The sequence below is a fragment of the Panthera tigris genome, chromosome B4 (assembly GCF_018350195.1).
Source record: "Panthera tigris isolate Pti1 chromosome B4, P.tigris_Pti1_mat1.1, whole genome shotgun sequence".
NCBI classification, from domain to species: Eukaryota; Metazoa; Chordata; class Mammalia; order Carnivora; family Felidae; genus Panthera; species Panthera tigris.
Window position 1 is genome coordinate 138,960,467 of NC_056666.1, and position 15,921 is coordinate 138,976,387.

At 63.6% G+C, this 15,921-nt stretch overlaps 1 protein-coding gene across 2 annotated transcripts in view; it reads left to right on the top strand.

The window, feature by feature from the left end:
- Positions 1-355: 355 nt before the first annotated feature.
- TAFA5 (TAFA chemokine like family member 5) overlaps positions 356-15,921 on the top strand; it is a 190,464-nt gene continuing 174,898 nt past the window's right edge. For both annotated transcript variants that reach the window (XM_042990895.1, XM_042990893.1), the window contains exon 1: positions 356-467. In XM_042990895.1, the coding sequence (XP_042846829.1) occupies positions 356-467 (112 nt within the window). The remainder of the gene's footprint in view (positions 468-15,921) is intronic.

Consider the following 15,921-nt stretch of genomic DNA (forward strand, 5'->3'; position numbering starts at 1 on the left):
CCGCGCGCCCCTCCTATCGGTGGCCGCGCGCGCCGAGCCCGGGCGCGCAGCGACGCCCAGAGCCGCGGGGCCGACGTCCCTGGGCTCGGCGGGCGCGGGCGCGGAAGCGGGCGCGGCGGGCGCGGGCGCGGGCGCGGCGGGCGCGGGCACGGGCGAGGCGCGGGGCGGGCCGGCGCAGGGCGCAGTGGGCCGGAGCCCGGGCGCGGCGGCGGCGGCGGCGGCGGCGACGGCGGCGGCGGCGGCGGCGGCGGAGGATGGCGCGCGCGGGGCCCGCACGTGGAGGCCGGCGCGGGGGCGCGGGCAGGGCCGGCTGCTGAGACGCGCTGCTGCCCCCCGCGCGGGCGCCGCGGCTTCAATGGCGCCATCGCCCAGGACCGGCAGCCGGCAAGATGCGACCGCCCTGCCCAGCATGTCCTCAACTTTTTGGGCGTTCATGATCCTGGCCAGCCTGCTCATCGCCTACTGCAGTGAGTACCGCGCGGCCCGGGCCCCCGCAGGGCAGGGCCCCCCACCCCCCACCCCACCCGCGGCCCCCGGGCCCCCGGGCCGGGCCCCGGCCCCGGCGGCCGCCAGGAGTCGGTGCGGAGTTGCCCGCTCGCGGCGCGCCGTCCCCGGGTCCCGCCGCTTCCCGCTGGGCCGGGACGGAGAGGGGCCGCCCGGGCTCCCCGCGCTCCGGCACTTCGGAAGCGGCCGCCGCCGCCGCCGCCGCCGCCGAGCCTCCCGCCCCGACTCCGGGGCAGGGCCCGGGCGCCAGGCCCCGGGTGGCGCGGCGATGCCCGCGGCCGCCCGGGGTGTGCCGCCGCCGCCGCTCCCGGCCCAGGCCGGCGGGCCGAGCCGAGCAGCGCGCTCCGGAGGCGGCGGCGGGTCCGGGGCGGGCGGGCCCAGCGCTTTCCGCTGGCGACGCTCCCGCCGGGGACCGGGGACGACGCGGCGGCCGAGCCGGGAACGGGGTGCCCCCGGCGGGAGCGGGGCTCGGGCTCGGACGCGTGGCCGGAGCCTCCGTGTGCCTGGGAAGCACACTCGCCAGGCGCTTTCTCAAAAAAAAGAGAAGTGAGGGGTGGGGTACGTGGAGAGGGCCCGCCGCCGCCGCCGCCGCCGCCGCCGCCGCCGCGGGCATATCTGGAGTCGTGTCCGGGGACCCGAGCCGGTGACCCAGCCGGCTGGCCTGGCGCGGGGCCGCGAGGTTCGGGGCTGGGGCTGGGGACGGGCTCGGGGGGCGCCCGGGGGTGGGGGAGTGGGGGTGGCCGGAGTCCCGGGCGCAACCTCGGGCTGCGGTGGGGGTGGGTGGTCAGTGCTCCGGGCACAGGCTCGCAGCCCGCCAGGGTGGCCGGGAGTGGCCGGCGTCCTGGGCACGGGCTCGGGGGTCCGGGATGGCGCGGGCCGGTCGGTTCCCCGGCCGGCCGCCTGGCACAGGCTCCCGGTCCCTTCCCCTCGTAGCGGGAGGAAAGGACGGGTGCTAAGGAACACCTGTCATGGAGAGCTGCCATGGGCGCGGGAGGTGATGGAAAAATATGGATTCTTAAAAAAAAAAAAAAAAAAAAAAAAAAGAGGCCAGCGCCGAGCCTGGCTCCCGCGCCACCACCTCGAAGTGCCGGCCTCCCCGCTCGCGGTCCGAGCCTCCCGCTGTCTCCGGAACGAGCCCGCGGCGGACCACGGGGACCCGGGCGGCGGCGCGGTCGCCGAGTCCTGGGACAGCTCGGCCCGCCCGAACAGCGAGCGAGACCCGCGCCGGAGCCGGAATCGCCGGACTTCTTGCGGCCCCCTTGTGCGCGGCCCACAGTTGCTAGGGAGGCGGGCGCCCGGTGCGGGGAGGGGGCGCAGGGCGGGAAGCCCCTCCCCCCCCCCCCCCCCCCCCCCGCCACGGCGGGGTCGTGACCCGAGATGCCCAGCGGGCGCCGCCGCCACTCCCGGGGCCGGGCTGCAGGGGGCCGGGGCTTGGGGCGAAGGTCGCGCCCGCCCCCGGCTCCCCGCGGCCATCTCGGCCCTCGGGCGACGCTCACAGGGTTCCCGAGAGCGGAGCCCCGGCGCGGCTTCCTTGGTGATGTGCAAAGGGCTAATGGCAGATAAACTCCATTTGAAGGCTCCTCCTGCTGGCATAAGGGGAGAGGGGGCTCAGTCAGCAGTGTTGGGGAAGGGGACTGTGGCTCCCAAGCCCCCCACCCCGGGGGCGCTGTCCCTAGCCAGCGCTGGCCACGGCGTCCTTGGGTCCCAGGTGAGAACCCTGCCCTGCAGCGGGCAGCGAGGCAGCCCTGCAGGTGGGAAAAAGAGACTGCTGATGGTTAAGTACCGGACAACCTTGGCCGTGGCTTCAACACTGCACACCCCCGCCTGCTGCCAGGGCCTCCCTGGTTCCCCCCTTCCCAGGGCCACGACTCCCCGCTGCGCCTCATCGGCACACTCACACCCTGGCAGGACTGGGGTCAGAGAGCCCCACCCCCCACACCGGGGGTGTGCCCAGACACCCCTGGAACCCAGGGGTCCCCACCCGCAGCACCCTCAGCCTGCCGTCCAACAGCCTCCCTGGCGTTCTGGAAACACCTCTTCCGCTGGGACAAGGACATTGGGTAACACGTTATATTCGGAGGAGCAGAAATCATTAATAATGGAAGGTTGCGTGAAGCACATTTTCGTGGTTGTTGCTATTTCCGTGTAACGGAATAATTGACGATAAGATAAGATATTTTCGGCCACCCCCCATTTCACCGGAAATGCACTCGAGAAATTAAAACAGTTTACTAAAATCCAGAATAGCCATAATCGTGATTTATAGCGTGGAACAGCCGTCCTGCAGAAGAGAAAACAACAACAGCACTTTTTTCTTTTCGAATGGATGAAGCACATGAAATGCCAATTAAACAGTTCTTCTGATTTCCGTTCTCCTTTCCAATATATCTGGGATGAGTGAGAATAGTCAGCATCCTTGTTTGTAAATTGTTTTTGTTATCAGTCAGGATTTTTATTACCCAAAATGTTTTTGTGTTACGGAGCAGATATATTTGTATCATATTAATTAGGGAAACTGATAAGTATCATGCAGGATTCAATTATCCTGCCTATTAAATCTGAGCGTTTCTCTGCAGCCCAGAAGGTGTTCACTTTCCGGCGCTGCTGAAAGAAAGCTGGATTATTTCTTGGCCTGGTTTTCAGTGAGGGGATGTTGTGCGGTGCGGGGCCAGCGGGCTGAGACTCATGTGTAGGGAGATGGGCTCCACCCTCTGGCGGGAGAAATACCTACAGTCCACCAATTAGGTTAGTTGCTATAGTGACACGGTCTTGTCATTTTCTCCCATTGGGGAAGAATTGCCAGGAAGAGCAGAGAGAGGGAGGGGGTCCTCGGTGGCTTTCTTGAAGACGCACACGTGCTGGTGTCGGGACATCCTCTGGACAGCAGGGCTGGGGCGTAGGGATTCGTTGGCTTGGGGGATGTCGAGCTTGGAGGAGAAAGTTGAAACTCCCATGTCCTCATCTGGGGAAGCCTCTTTCCTTGTGGCTCAGAAAGAGCTGGTCTCTGTCCTCTTACCCTTGGCATATCTGGAGCAGAGGGCTGGGACCGGATGTGGTTCGAACAAGGAGTGGGGCGCTCTGGGGCGACCACAGTGGTCTGACTGTGGCCGGGTGCTCGTTGCTGAGCATGTGGTCTTTCCTCGCTGGCTCCCGGCACCGTGGCCATCACGCCAGCGAGGGAGACGGGGAAAATGATGAGCTAGTGGAATGCTGTAGGACGCCAAGCCTTGACTTTGAACCTTGTATGCAGTATTCAGTCCAAAGGTGGAGAGCACCGTGCCCTCCCCCTTGGGGACAGCTTGGTGGGCACACATTCCTGGCGTGCAGGGATTTCTGACACGGATTTTTTCCCCAATTAATCCCATCAAAATTGACTTGTAGCTTTGAGTTAAATCTCACATCCTCGGCTGCAACGACGAGAAGAAATTGCAAACAACTTCTGAATTGTTTTTAATCCATTAGAATACTAACCGAGCGTGGGCTCTCTGATGCCGCATTTTCTTTACAAATATAATTTATTGCATAGTTAGGAGAGATTAGAATGTGCTACTTTCCTGCTGTTCAAATTTTAGTTCTGGGGTTCTTGGAGAGGTAAATTTAAGAATACCGGGCTTAATGAAAGGATGCCATTCACAAGTTTATTTCTCATCTCATCTCAAGGTCTTTCTTTCTTTCATCTCAAGGCCTTTCTTTCTTTCTTTCTTTCTTTCTTTCTTTCTTTCTTTCTTTCTTTCTTTCTTTATCTTCCTGTGTGTTTTTATTTGATGAATTTCTGGCTAGAGAAAATGTAGTGCTTCTCCCTTTCAACTTCATACAGATAAGTCACCTCTGTTTGTGGGGTTTGAAATAGCCAGGCTGGTTGCCCGAACATTCACGAGCTAAGGGGGGTTCACTCACGGAAGCATCCTCCCGGGCAGAGACCCTCGGGGGCAAGTGTTCTGGGGATCAGTGTCCGGGGAACAGGGGACGCACGGCCTCTCAGGGTTGTCTCTGGCACCTCACTCTTGCCAGTGAGGACAGAGGACAGCGGATCCCCGGAAGGAGGCTGCGTCCCACTGCCTGCCTCACCGGGTCTGCTCAGCGCCAGGCCTCCTGGCTGAATCCCACGCTGGAATTTCCTGCTCGGGACTCACCACTTGACATCCACTGAATGACACGTGTAGATCAACTTTCGTGGCATGAAGTATTTTCAGGTGACTTTTATGGACGTAATTATGGGGAAACGTTATGATAATGTGGCACTAGAAAAGGAAAGAAAAGCAAAACATTAAAATCCCCATTTCTTTATATAGCTTCGCAGCTGTGCCGATTTAGAAGGGCTCGTTTCTGCATTAAAATGTGGTGCTCTGGAGTTAATGACCTCTACAGAATGCCACCTGTCACCCAGAGCGTGGGTGACGGCCGAGAGATTGACAAGGAGGACCCAGATCGGGGTCTCCTGCTTGTGGGGGGATCGGAGGCTGGAGCGACAGCTGCGGGAGAGGCGAGGGCCCGTGGACCCGCCCGTTGTCATTTGTTTGGGGGGAGCGTCACTGGCGGCGCTCTGGGGCCCACACTGGCACAGGAGGCCAATGGAATCTAGCGGTGTCCCTTGCTCGCCCTTCGCAGACCCTTGGAGCTGGAGTTTGGGGCTGGGGCCCCAGTGCCCTGTGGCTTCTGCAGGGCGTCCCTCGGCCACCAGCTGGTGGAGGGCCACCAGCTCCCCGAGGGCCGGCCGCTGCCTTCCTACTCTGGTCTGCAGCTTCTCAGACCCGCCTGGGAGCATGCGTTGAAACTCCCGGCGGGCAGCACAGGCTGTCCAGAAACGCCAAGCCGCTGGCGGGAGACGGCAGCACCCTTCTCCCCCTGCACCCTGGTGGACGTGGTGGAGGGCTCCGGGGGCAGAGTGGCTGCCGGGACCAAGGGTGCAAACACTTTTGTCTCCAGCGGGGTGAGCTGGACCCCCAGTCTCTGGGGAGGCCCTTTCCCCACAGCGCACCAGCCGCATCCTGGAGAATGGCCTGGGCCTGGCGGGAAGGTGGCCCCTTAGTGAGAGTCTGCCTGGGAGAGCTCTCTCCCAGCCACAGCTGCCACCTCCCGTCCCTGGTCCCTGGCGGTCTCCTGCCACAGGTGGGCCTCCCGTGGAGGGACTGGCCTGGGGGGTCCCACGGAGGCGCCTGGCTGTCCTTCCACATCTGTTGCACGAGGCAGGGGCGGTGGAGGGCCAGCCCCAGGCACCGGTGTAAGGCAGGAGCCTCGGCCTCCCGTTGATTCCGGTGATTGGGAATTAGGGGCTCCGGGAAAGAGGTGGATATGGTGGCCTTCCTGGGCTGGCATCCCGAGGGGACTGGACGTCAGCACAAAGCAGAGGCAGTCGGGCAGGGCACATGCAGCCTGGGCCAGGCACACTGTTCTGCTGGCACCCTTGCCCTCTCTGGTCACAGCCAGCCCCAACCTCAGAACGGCAGGCCGCAGCCCAGGGTCTGGCCCCGAACCCCTGTTCCCTCCCGCAGCTCCTCTTTCCTGCCTGGCCGTCCGCGGGGCCCCGCCTCGGCCGTCCCTGCGCCCGGCCTGCTTGCACGTCTTCCTCCGAAATGAGTCTTGCTGTCCTCCAGGTCTGCCTTCACTGCTGTGCCCCAGCCCCTCCTGGGCGCCTCAGCACCGTCCTCAGTGGGGCCTCTGCCTCCAGGCTGGCCGCTCTGACACCCCACCCGTGGCTCCCCGTTGCCTGAAAGCTCTGTGCCTCTCTCCTCTGGCGATCAGCGCTCACCGCATCCTCGGGTCGCCCCGGGCCTCCCAAAGCCAGATCTTGCCTTGCTGGTGGGACTCTGGGTGCCTCTGTCCTGCTCTGGCAGAGTCCGGCCCGAGGCCTCCACCAGGGGCCTCCCTTCTTAGGAAGGTGGTGTGTGTGTGTCTGTTCTCACCCGCACAGCCTGGTCTGCCTGGGCCATTGCGATGTTCCCTCACTACCTGCCGGGTCCCCTCAAGGGGGTAGCACCCTGAACTGCTGCTGACTGCAGGCAGGCACCGTGAGCTGGACTGGCCCTGGGAGAGAGCCTCCTCCAGGAAGCCTCCCTTGAACACACGGCCTCATCCCCCTCCCCCGTGCGGTGCTGTTCATCCGAATGCCCCGCCCCGGGCAGTGAATGCTCCCTTCATCCTGTTTTGGGCTTTGAGCTCTGGCCCTGACAGGGCCGCTAGGGGCCTGACTGCCTGATTCTTGGGGCAAACACTCCTTGATCCTGGCACCCTGACGCTTTGACCACAGTGGATTCAGTTCTGGAGGCGTGGCCAAAGGTCTGGGGGCGTGACCAAATGTCTAGGGGCGGGGCTGAAGGGCTGGGCCAAATTGAAGGCCTGGGGGCGTGATCAAAGGTCTGGGGGCGTGGTCAGGTGTCTAAGGGCGGGGCTGAAGGAAGGGCGGAGTTGAAGGCCTGGGGGCGTGGCCAGAGGTCTGGGGGCGTGGTCAAATGCCTGGGGACAGGCCTGGAGAGCATGTCTGAAAACGGGCTGGATCCTCGAGGATCAATCTGTTTCCGCAGTTCCAGAAATGACTAAAAAGATTTAAAAGGGGAACAAAAAGAGGGAGAAAGTGTGGAACCCTGAGGACACGCTCAGTATTTTGTCAAGCGTCCCCGGTAGGACATTGTCAGAAGCGCTCCCGTGACCCTCACCTCCTTTCTGTGGCTCCCGCTTTGACGCCTCCACGGTTAAGCTCCCTGAACACTGGTCTCTTCCCACATCCCCCTGCTTCGGGGTTTCTGTCCCCAGCACTGCGCACGTGTGGGTGTCCCTGAGGTGGGGCCGTCCGTCCTGGGCACTGCGGGCTGTTGAGCATCATCGCCAGCCCCGTCCCCAGGCCGGGACTCCTGCTCTAGTTTGTGGGTCCCCAGTCAACCCACCCACACCGGTGTTTCCTGGTTTGTTGAGTGAGACTCTGGGCCTGGGGCTCGGCGCGGGCAGGGTGACAACCGCGGGGCTGTATCTGTGGCTGAATGGCCGGCCGTTGGGGGGTTTCCAGGCTGTGGAGCACCCAGCCCGACCTCGACCTCTCCGCCTGCCCAGACCGCACTCCCCAGCCCTTCCCAGCCGTTCCCAGCCTGCTGGAAAGGCTGTCGGCTGGGACAGGAGGTGTCTCCACACGTTTCCACGCACGTCTGTTTTCCAGAGCCGGGAAGCCGCGCAGGGTTCACCCGTCGCTTGCAGTCTGTCGTCTGCGTTGCAATTTCTGCGCGTCGCATGTGTAACCGTGTTGCTGATGGTGATGCCGCCATTTGGAGGCAGTAAACAGGCCTGGCCCTGTGCTGATGGGGAGCCCACCTGCCCTTCCTGTCATCCAGCCGCTTGCTTAATCACTCTCTCCTTTCCGGGGGGCGGTCAGGTCCCTCCAGGTGACTCCCGAGATTTCCGCCTAGAGCTCATCGGAACATGTTTCTTCAGTGCATTTCCTTCCAGAGAGTTCTGCTGCCACTGGCAGGACCTTTGGCTGCTGAGAAATGCCTTTATTTCAGTCCTTTTGGCGGAAGCCGGAGCCTGCTACCCTGGAGGGGCTGCAACGTGCCCCTTCTGTTGCCCTGTCACTGGGCCAAGGAGCCCCGTGCAGGGAGAGGGCGTCCGGGGTCAGCAGGCCCCCGCTGGGGGACCATTCAGACCTCCCGGCCACCAGGGTGCCTGTGCTCCCTGCAGCCCCCAGGCTCAGAGTGCACAGACTCTGTGTGTCTCCAGCCGGACCTGCTGTTGGCCCCGCACAGGGTCAGCCATCCCCGGAGACGCCCTGCTCGGTAAGACAGGAAAGGTCGAGGTTGGATGTTCCTAAAGATTTTCCCAGCCACGGAGACGGGATCCGCAGGCGTGGCCCATCGGCTTCCTTTGCCGGCTGCTTCCCCTGCCCCGTCCCTCTGTGCTGTGTCCGTGAGCGTGCACGTGCACAACACAGACACATCCCGCAACTCCCCTGCTGGGCCTCAGTTTCCCTCCCAAGCTGAGGGTGCTGACCCCTGTGCCAGGCCGAGAACACAGCTGAGTCCCGCGGGCTGGCGGGGCTCGTGCCCGCCGCGGAGGCAGACGCGGAGGCCACGGCCCCCTCCCCCGCCGCATCACAGCGACTGTTGTTTGTTTTCTGCTTCAGCTCTTTGGGCCGAAGGACCGGTGGGATTTGGCCTGTCGTTCACATAATAAAGTAGGAGCGTCGCCAGACAAACACCTCGAGTGTGCTTTCAGCCGGGGGTGGGTCGCCAGGGTCACCTGCTGCAGCGCGAGCCCCCGCACGTTGATGAGCCGGTGTCCCCGAGCACACAGCGCGTGCGGGGACCCTCCACGCTGCGGGGAGACTGGTGCGGTACCCACGTCCGCCCTGGCTGGGCTGGAGAGGAGATCCTGTCAAAACATTCCCTGACACTTAGCAGGCGTGACAGGCTCTTCCCATAACGAGGTGGCTAATTGAGAAGTGAGTCATCCGGGACCGGCTTGTAGTAACGCTCGGGAGCTGGGTTCCACCTTCCTTTGGTCCCTGCCCTGGCTGACATCCCTCCGTATCACAGAGCCCCAGCGGCCGCCCCACCTCAGGGTTCCCAGCCGCTCAGGCAGGGCTGGTCGGTGCCGGGGGGGTGGTTCTGGGCCCTGTGGTACTGCCCTGGGGCTCACTGGGGCCCGCTGCGTTTGCTGTTCGCCCTGGAAGGGGTGCGTGAGGAAGAGAGATGGGGGCGGTGGCTTGGGTCTCAGCCGGGGAGCCGGGGGGGTGGGGAGCTGCTCAGAGGGTCCCGGCTCAGCATCCCATCCCTCTGGCACGGTCACTCTGACCCCATGGCCTCCGCCCGGGGGTCCCCTGGTTCAGACCAGCCAGCCAGCCTCGCCGGGGCGCTTGGCCCTGCCTCCTCCTCCCAGCCCCTGTCAGCCACCCCATCCTGGCACCCCCCACCCCCTGGCCAGGGCAGCTGCGCCTTCCTCCCGGTGACCTCCCTCCCTGCCCCCCGGGACCAAGCTCACCTCTCCAGGGGACGCGTGCCTGGGGAGAGGGGGGAGCAGACATGTGTGCAGGTGGATGTGTTGCTCCCGAGAGGCCTGAGCCCTGCTGACCTCACTTTGCCACTGAGTGGACCATCTTAGGGGCGCAGGGGGCGTCTGCCGGCGGGAAACTTGCAGGGCGGGCCGCTCAGGGCTCAGGGTCTGGTCGTGCAGCCACGGGGGCTCTTCTGGAACACGGCCGATGTCCGTCTCGCATCGGAGGTGCAGATGGACCCCAGCTGCTGACCCGGGAGGCCTCACGGGCCCTGGGACACGCGGCGGGCGGCCCGCGGATCCTGACTGGTCACTGGGCCTGCACACAGGAGTGGTGTCCCTGCTACGGGGTGATGGCGTGGCCCTGGATGGAGCAGTGGGGACCCAGACGAGCAGGGGAGCCTGCGTGGGCCTCCTCTCTCTGCCCTGGAGGCGCCAGGAGTGAGCGGGAGGCTGAGCTGGCCCGTCTTCTCCCCGCTCCCACTCTGGGAGTGCTGTCCCCACCGCCTCGGGGGCCTCTGCGGGGCAGGAAGGCGGCACATCCTCCTGCCCTCTGCACGCCGTGGGTCCCCGCACAGGGCTGCAGGTGCGCGGCTGCAGGGAAGGGGTGGGAAGTCGGGGCTCTGAACTTGCAGGGACCCCCACCCAGTCCCACCTGCCCGATCTTCTTCATGTCTGGAACTTCAGGGGAGGGGCCGGTGAGTGCCAGCACAGGGCGGCGGGGCGGGGGGGTGTCTCCCGGGGTCCCTGCCGACGGCCTTGAGGGCTGGCGTCTCGTTCCCTCTTTCCTGAAGGCTCGTGTGTGCGCAGAACAGCCGTGCTGGGGCCTCGCCAGTGGACGGGTCCCAGGTCCCTCACTTGCTGTGCAAACCCGCGGGGCGATGAAGGGTCTTCTGCGTGGCCCAGCCACCGGGCTCAGGCTGGCTCAGTGCTGCGTCCTGTCAACAGAGCGGGGGACGGAGCGGGGAGGGGTGCCTCCGCCGTGTTCGCGGCCTCCGATCTGATGGCCGCAATGAGATGCCGGGGAAGGTTGGTGTGAACACGGCCCGTCAGCTGGAGCTGTGGCGATCCGTGGGGGCGTCGAGCGGCTCTGTGCAGGACCGTCCCGTTACGATTTCCTCACGGCGGAAATGCCAATGCCTTGGAAGCCGTCTCAAATGCCGCTGGACTCACACGAGTGGCCTCTTTTCAAAAAAGCACTTTGGCTCCATTTTTACATTATTTTTCTGCCGTAGTATCCATTACCTGGGAGTGCATCCCCAGACGTACCTAAATACCGTTAATGGGCTGTATAGGACTGGTGTTAATTACCTGATGCTAATTTCTGCTCCCCGGCGGCTGCGGGGCTGGCGGGGGGGGGAGCCACGTGGGAGAAGTCCTCCCGCACCTTTCTCCACCCGCTCCTTTCGGGGAGGGGGGGGCTCTGCCAGCTAGAGGAACGCTCTGTGTGGGGGACACACGTTGACCCCAGGGCACGTCACAACCTTGAGCTCTCCCGTGTTTGTCATCTGGAGGGGCTTCTGCCCCCCACGCCCCGAGCAAGGCTGGAGAACTGGGGTGGGGGGAGGCATTTGGTTGAACCCGTCAGCGCCGTGAGAAATGGAGTGGGGCCAGGGGTGCAGGGAACCCTTGTGTCCCGTCCAGCCAAACCACGTAGAGACCACACGACGTTCTCACGACCCAGACCCGGGAGCGGGCTTGCGAATGAGCCCCCGAAGTTGTCTGAACCCCGCCGATGCGAGACGGGAGCTCCCCAAGCTAAGAGCAAAACCTGGCACAGCAAGCGTCTGGGACGTTGCAAGTGGGCACCCAGCGGCTTCTAACGTCTGTCGCTGCCCATCTGGGTCTGTGCGACACGGGCCGTGGCCACGTCGCAGACCGTGGACCTCCTAGACTCGTCGTCATCAAAGTTAGTGTTATGTTGGGGCTCCTGGTGGCTCAGTCCGTTAAGCGTCTGTCTCCTGATTTCGGCTCAGGTCACAATCTCAAGGTTCATGGAATTGAGCTCTTTGCTGTCAGTGTGGAGCCTGCTCGGGATTCTCTCTCTCTCTCTGTCCCTCCCCTGCTCTCTCTCTCTCTCTCTCTCTCTGCCTCTCTCTGTCTCAAAAATGAAATAAACTATAAAAAAAATGAGTGTTGTGTTGTTAACAGAAATGCATTCAGCTGGGCTCGCCACCCGCTGGAAACCTGAAACCCCGTTTGCTCATCTCCATTCTTGGGGCCAGCGATGGGGACGGGCGCGCTTCAGAGAAAATAAGGGAGCACGATGTGGCACCATCGAGCAGACGTGTGGGGAGCTAGAAAGTTCCGTGGGGTGGGCCAGACCCCCCGTGAGGGGGGATGCTCGGCCCAGCCTGTCCTGCCCCGTGGGGCTGCGGCCCAGCGAGGCGAGCTGACCAGTGGGGACATGGTGACTGAACACGTGTCCTTGTCTCATCTGTGCTTCTGAAGCCTCTCAGGGCCTGGGCAGCGTAGGGGTGATGCCCGCGGGGACCGGAGGCCCCCCGATGTCTCTCCGTGAGGCTGGGAGAGGAGACGGGCCCCTGGGTGTCTGCAGGCCAGAGAGGATGTACCTGTTTCCCACCGTGGAAGGGCCTCCTTCTATGGTGTCACATTTTGCGTTTCTTACCATTGCAAAGCAGTGACTTAACTCAGGTTCAGGCCCCCTGCCCCGATACCCCCACGGGGCCATGGAGTTCTCGGGGCGGCTAGGGACGGGAGAGGCCGCAGGGGTCTGGTCCCCCAGACCTGGAGGAGCCGATGCCACCAGGCAGGACACGGCTCTGTACTTTGCGTATCCAGAGCCCTCGCCGGTCAGATTTCTGTCTGGAGTGGCTGCTGGCTCAGCACCGTCTCCCTGGGACTCAGACGATGCCTGTGGAAGGTTCGAGGGCTGACCCGGGAGTCCGGGGACAGCTCCTGGTGCCCTGGGGTCCTGGCTCTCCGGAAGGCTTCCCTGGCCTTGGACTGAGGTCCTGTGTCCCCAACAGTTACTGGGCCTCTGCAAGTGCCAGCAGGGCCCCACACCTCTTCCTGCTGTGTGTGCTCACGCCAGAGGTCTCCTGTCTCTGTTCAGGAGGAGGCGGACCCCTCCAGACAGGCAGTGCCTCTGTCTTCTCGAGTCCACGCGGTGTGGGCCTTGTTTACGCTGGGCCACGAACCTCACAGAGGTTCTGAGGTTTCTCCGTTGTCCTGTTATCTACATAGGTGAGGACAGAGAGGTGTTCCTCTGCCCTGACGGCCGACGTCGGTCATTTACACTTGAGTACGAATGAGGCCCTGATGCTGATCTGGCTACCCGGAGCTGGTGTGGACATAAGGTCTCACTGTCTGACCCTGACTTTGAAGACCAACCGAAACAGGTGTTGCTACCTGCCTGGTGGGAGGGCCTCTGGCAACTTCCAGTCCACTAAGTGCAGGAGGAAACTGAGCACATCTGAGGCCCACAGGGGTCCTCGAGGTCAGCTCTACGTCTTGTGGTTCCAGTCGTAGCCCGGACTGAGACCGATCGCCCCAAGGCCCCCCCCTTTTGGGACTCCTCATGCCCCGTTTGCACCTAGAGGCCTTGGCTGGTTTGGGAATCCTGCTTCCCAGGCTCTGTTCCAGGCTCTGTTCCAGGCTCTGTTCCAGGGTCACCATGGAAGCCCTTCTGCTTCTCAAATTCCTGGCAGATTCCTGTGCTCAGGGCTTCAGTGACAGAGGCTGGACCTGATGCACAAAGGAGCACGTGCTGCTGCCTTGTCGGGGCTCTGGGAACCCGGTCAGCAGGCTTGTCCCGGCAGTGGCGCTTCCAGGGTCCGCGTGGGTCACTGTTGCAAAGCGGCGCGCTGCCCTCGCTGTGCCCTTCCTTGCGGATCTGTATCCGGCAAGCACTCCGCACCCCGCGAATCCTCATGACGCTCGTCAGAGGGAGATGCTTTTGTTCCTGTCTTAGAGGTAGACGAGGCTCAGGGAAGGGGCACGCCCAGGGCCCCCGGGCAGGTGGATCAGAGCAGGACCATGAGCCCCGAGCCTGTGCTCTGACCCCCGACACTCAGACCCCAGAGCTGCTGGCTCTCCGGGATTCTGGGCCATCGGCTGCGGCCCGGGCGGGCCGGGCTCTGGCTGGTGGAGACAGGCACGCGGGGCCCCTGGGGCTGGTCTCTCCCTCCCTTGGCCGTCGGCCGAGTCACCAGGAGCACGGCCGTGGGGCTCAGCTCCAGGCTGTTCCTTTTCTCCCACAAAAGCTCCTCGGTTACCGTTACTCCCGGCACCTGCCTCCCCGAGCAGACCAAGAGCCTGGGAGCGACGCGGCCGGGACAGGGGTCCCTTGGGGTCCAGACCCCTGCCCAGGACCCCGTGCTCTGTGTGAGTATTTTACCAATAACTCCAAGGGAGCTAGAATGGTCCCTTACTTCTGTTTTAAAGCCACAGCAGTAAACTCACCTGTCCTCTCGGTGCCTAAGTGATGAGGTCACAGGAAGGTGGCTCACGAAGGTGTCCTTCCTGGGAAAGCGAGTTCCCATCCTTAATGTCCTGTGGGAGCAGGAGGAGGGGATTTGAGGAGGGCTGAGGAGGGTGGCGGGGTTTGTCCCACTGGGGTGCAGGCTGGAGGCTGGCATGGGCGTGGGGACCCCTTGCTGAGGGTGGCCCGAGCTGGGGTCCAAGGACAGGGAGGGCCTGGCAGCCCAGGCGGCCGGGTCTCTGGAAGGCCTGGGCCATCCTTGTCCCCCAGACCCGTGTCGGCCCAACCCCGAGCCCGGGCCCTGCAGAACAGTCTGGAATGTGTTCACTGGCTTGTGACCCCCTTTGTGCTAACAGTGGGCTCTCTGGGGTTTTCCCTCAGCAAGGCCACATTTCCGGGTGTGCCGTGCGTTCAGGGGAGGGGATGTGTTCTGGGCTCTCCAAACACAGGCTGGGTTTTGTCCTGGTCAGGGTGTGATGACAGCAAGGGAGGGTGGCCGGCCGCACCTGCTCGTGTAGGTGAGTGCTCAGGAAGCCGGCGGCCGGGAGGGAGCACTGGGCCGCCTGTGGGAAGAATTTGGAGCTTCGGGGAAGCCTCGCCTGGGACGGTCGGGGCCGATCCGGACGGCATTGGGGCCCCTGGAAGGGTGGAGGACGTCCAGGAGGTCAGAGGTGCTGTGCGGGGAGGTCACCTCTGCACCCCAGCTTTGTGAGCCAGGCCAGCTGGTTTCCTGTGTGTGGACAGGATGTCACCGCCGCCTGGGGGTGCCTGGATGCGCGGAGGTCCCCGGTCACCATTCGTGTGGAGGCCACGGTCCGGGATGCGGTTAAAGCTCAGAGGAGCACCAGCGGCGTTAACCCTTCGCTTCGCAGACGGGGAAGCGGAGTCTTGCCCGGGGCCACCTGGAGAGCAGGGGAGGGCCTGGCTGCCCCCCAGGGCTGGGGCTCAGGGGACCCCTGGGCTTCGCACGGCCTTGGCCCCCGAGTCACGTTTTGCACAAGCTCAGGAGTTGTTGGTTTTGAAAACACAGTCGCTGTGAGTGACGACAGCTTTCCCGTCACGTTTAAGATCGGGTCTTCACTGAGCCATTGCAGACTTCAGATCTGAGAGGGAATGAGCAGGGTTTCTCCCGTGGGCTGCTTCTATTTATTTATTTATAAATTTTTTGTGTTTATTTTATTTTTGAGGGAGGGAGAGAGAGAGAGAGAGAGAGAGACAGCGTGAGCAGGGGAGGGGTAGAGAGGGAAGGAGACACAGAATCCGAAGCAGGCTCCAGGCTCCGAGCTGTCCGCACAGAGCCCGACGCGGGGCTCGAACCCACAAACCGCGAGATCGTGACCTGAGCCCCGACTGTGAACTGCTTCTAGAGCGACACCGTCCTTACATCCAGCCACACCCCTGCGTCTGGCTCAGGCCCCGGTGAGATTTGGGGGAAAGACCCCTCCTCCAGGAAGCTCTCCTGGTGCCTCCCACCTGTGCCGTGCCCTGAGGTCCCGCTGCACCGGCCTGTCGCCTTGGTGGCTGAGTGCTGCGACCGTGTCCTTCCCGAGGGTGCCTGACATGTGTTTGCAGACTCCCTTCCCGTGCTCCGAAGTGCGTAGGGGCTTAGAGAAGGGATTTCACTTGTTTGCAAAACCCCCTCCCTTGGGACCCGCCTCCCCTGAGTGGAGAAGGTGCACCCCTTGTGTCCTGTGAGGACCGCTGTCACCTGCCGTGGAGACGTGCTTGTCTGGTGACCCAGCCCAATGCAGGGTCGGCCAGGACCCGGTGCCGGTCTGTGCTGTGCCGGGACGTGGGGGTGCAGAGCCTCCGGGAGCCCGGGGCAGGGGGGACGGTCTGGAGGGGGTGAGCTGGTCACCAGGGCCGGCTGGATCTTCCCCTCGACCCCGCCATGCTTCCGGGCGCTTTTGTTTTAGGCGCCGGCGGGACTGGGGGGGCTGGCCTCCACCTGCGGGTGGGTGGCCTGCTGGGCCCTGGCCACAAGCTGCCGAATGTGC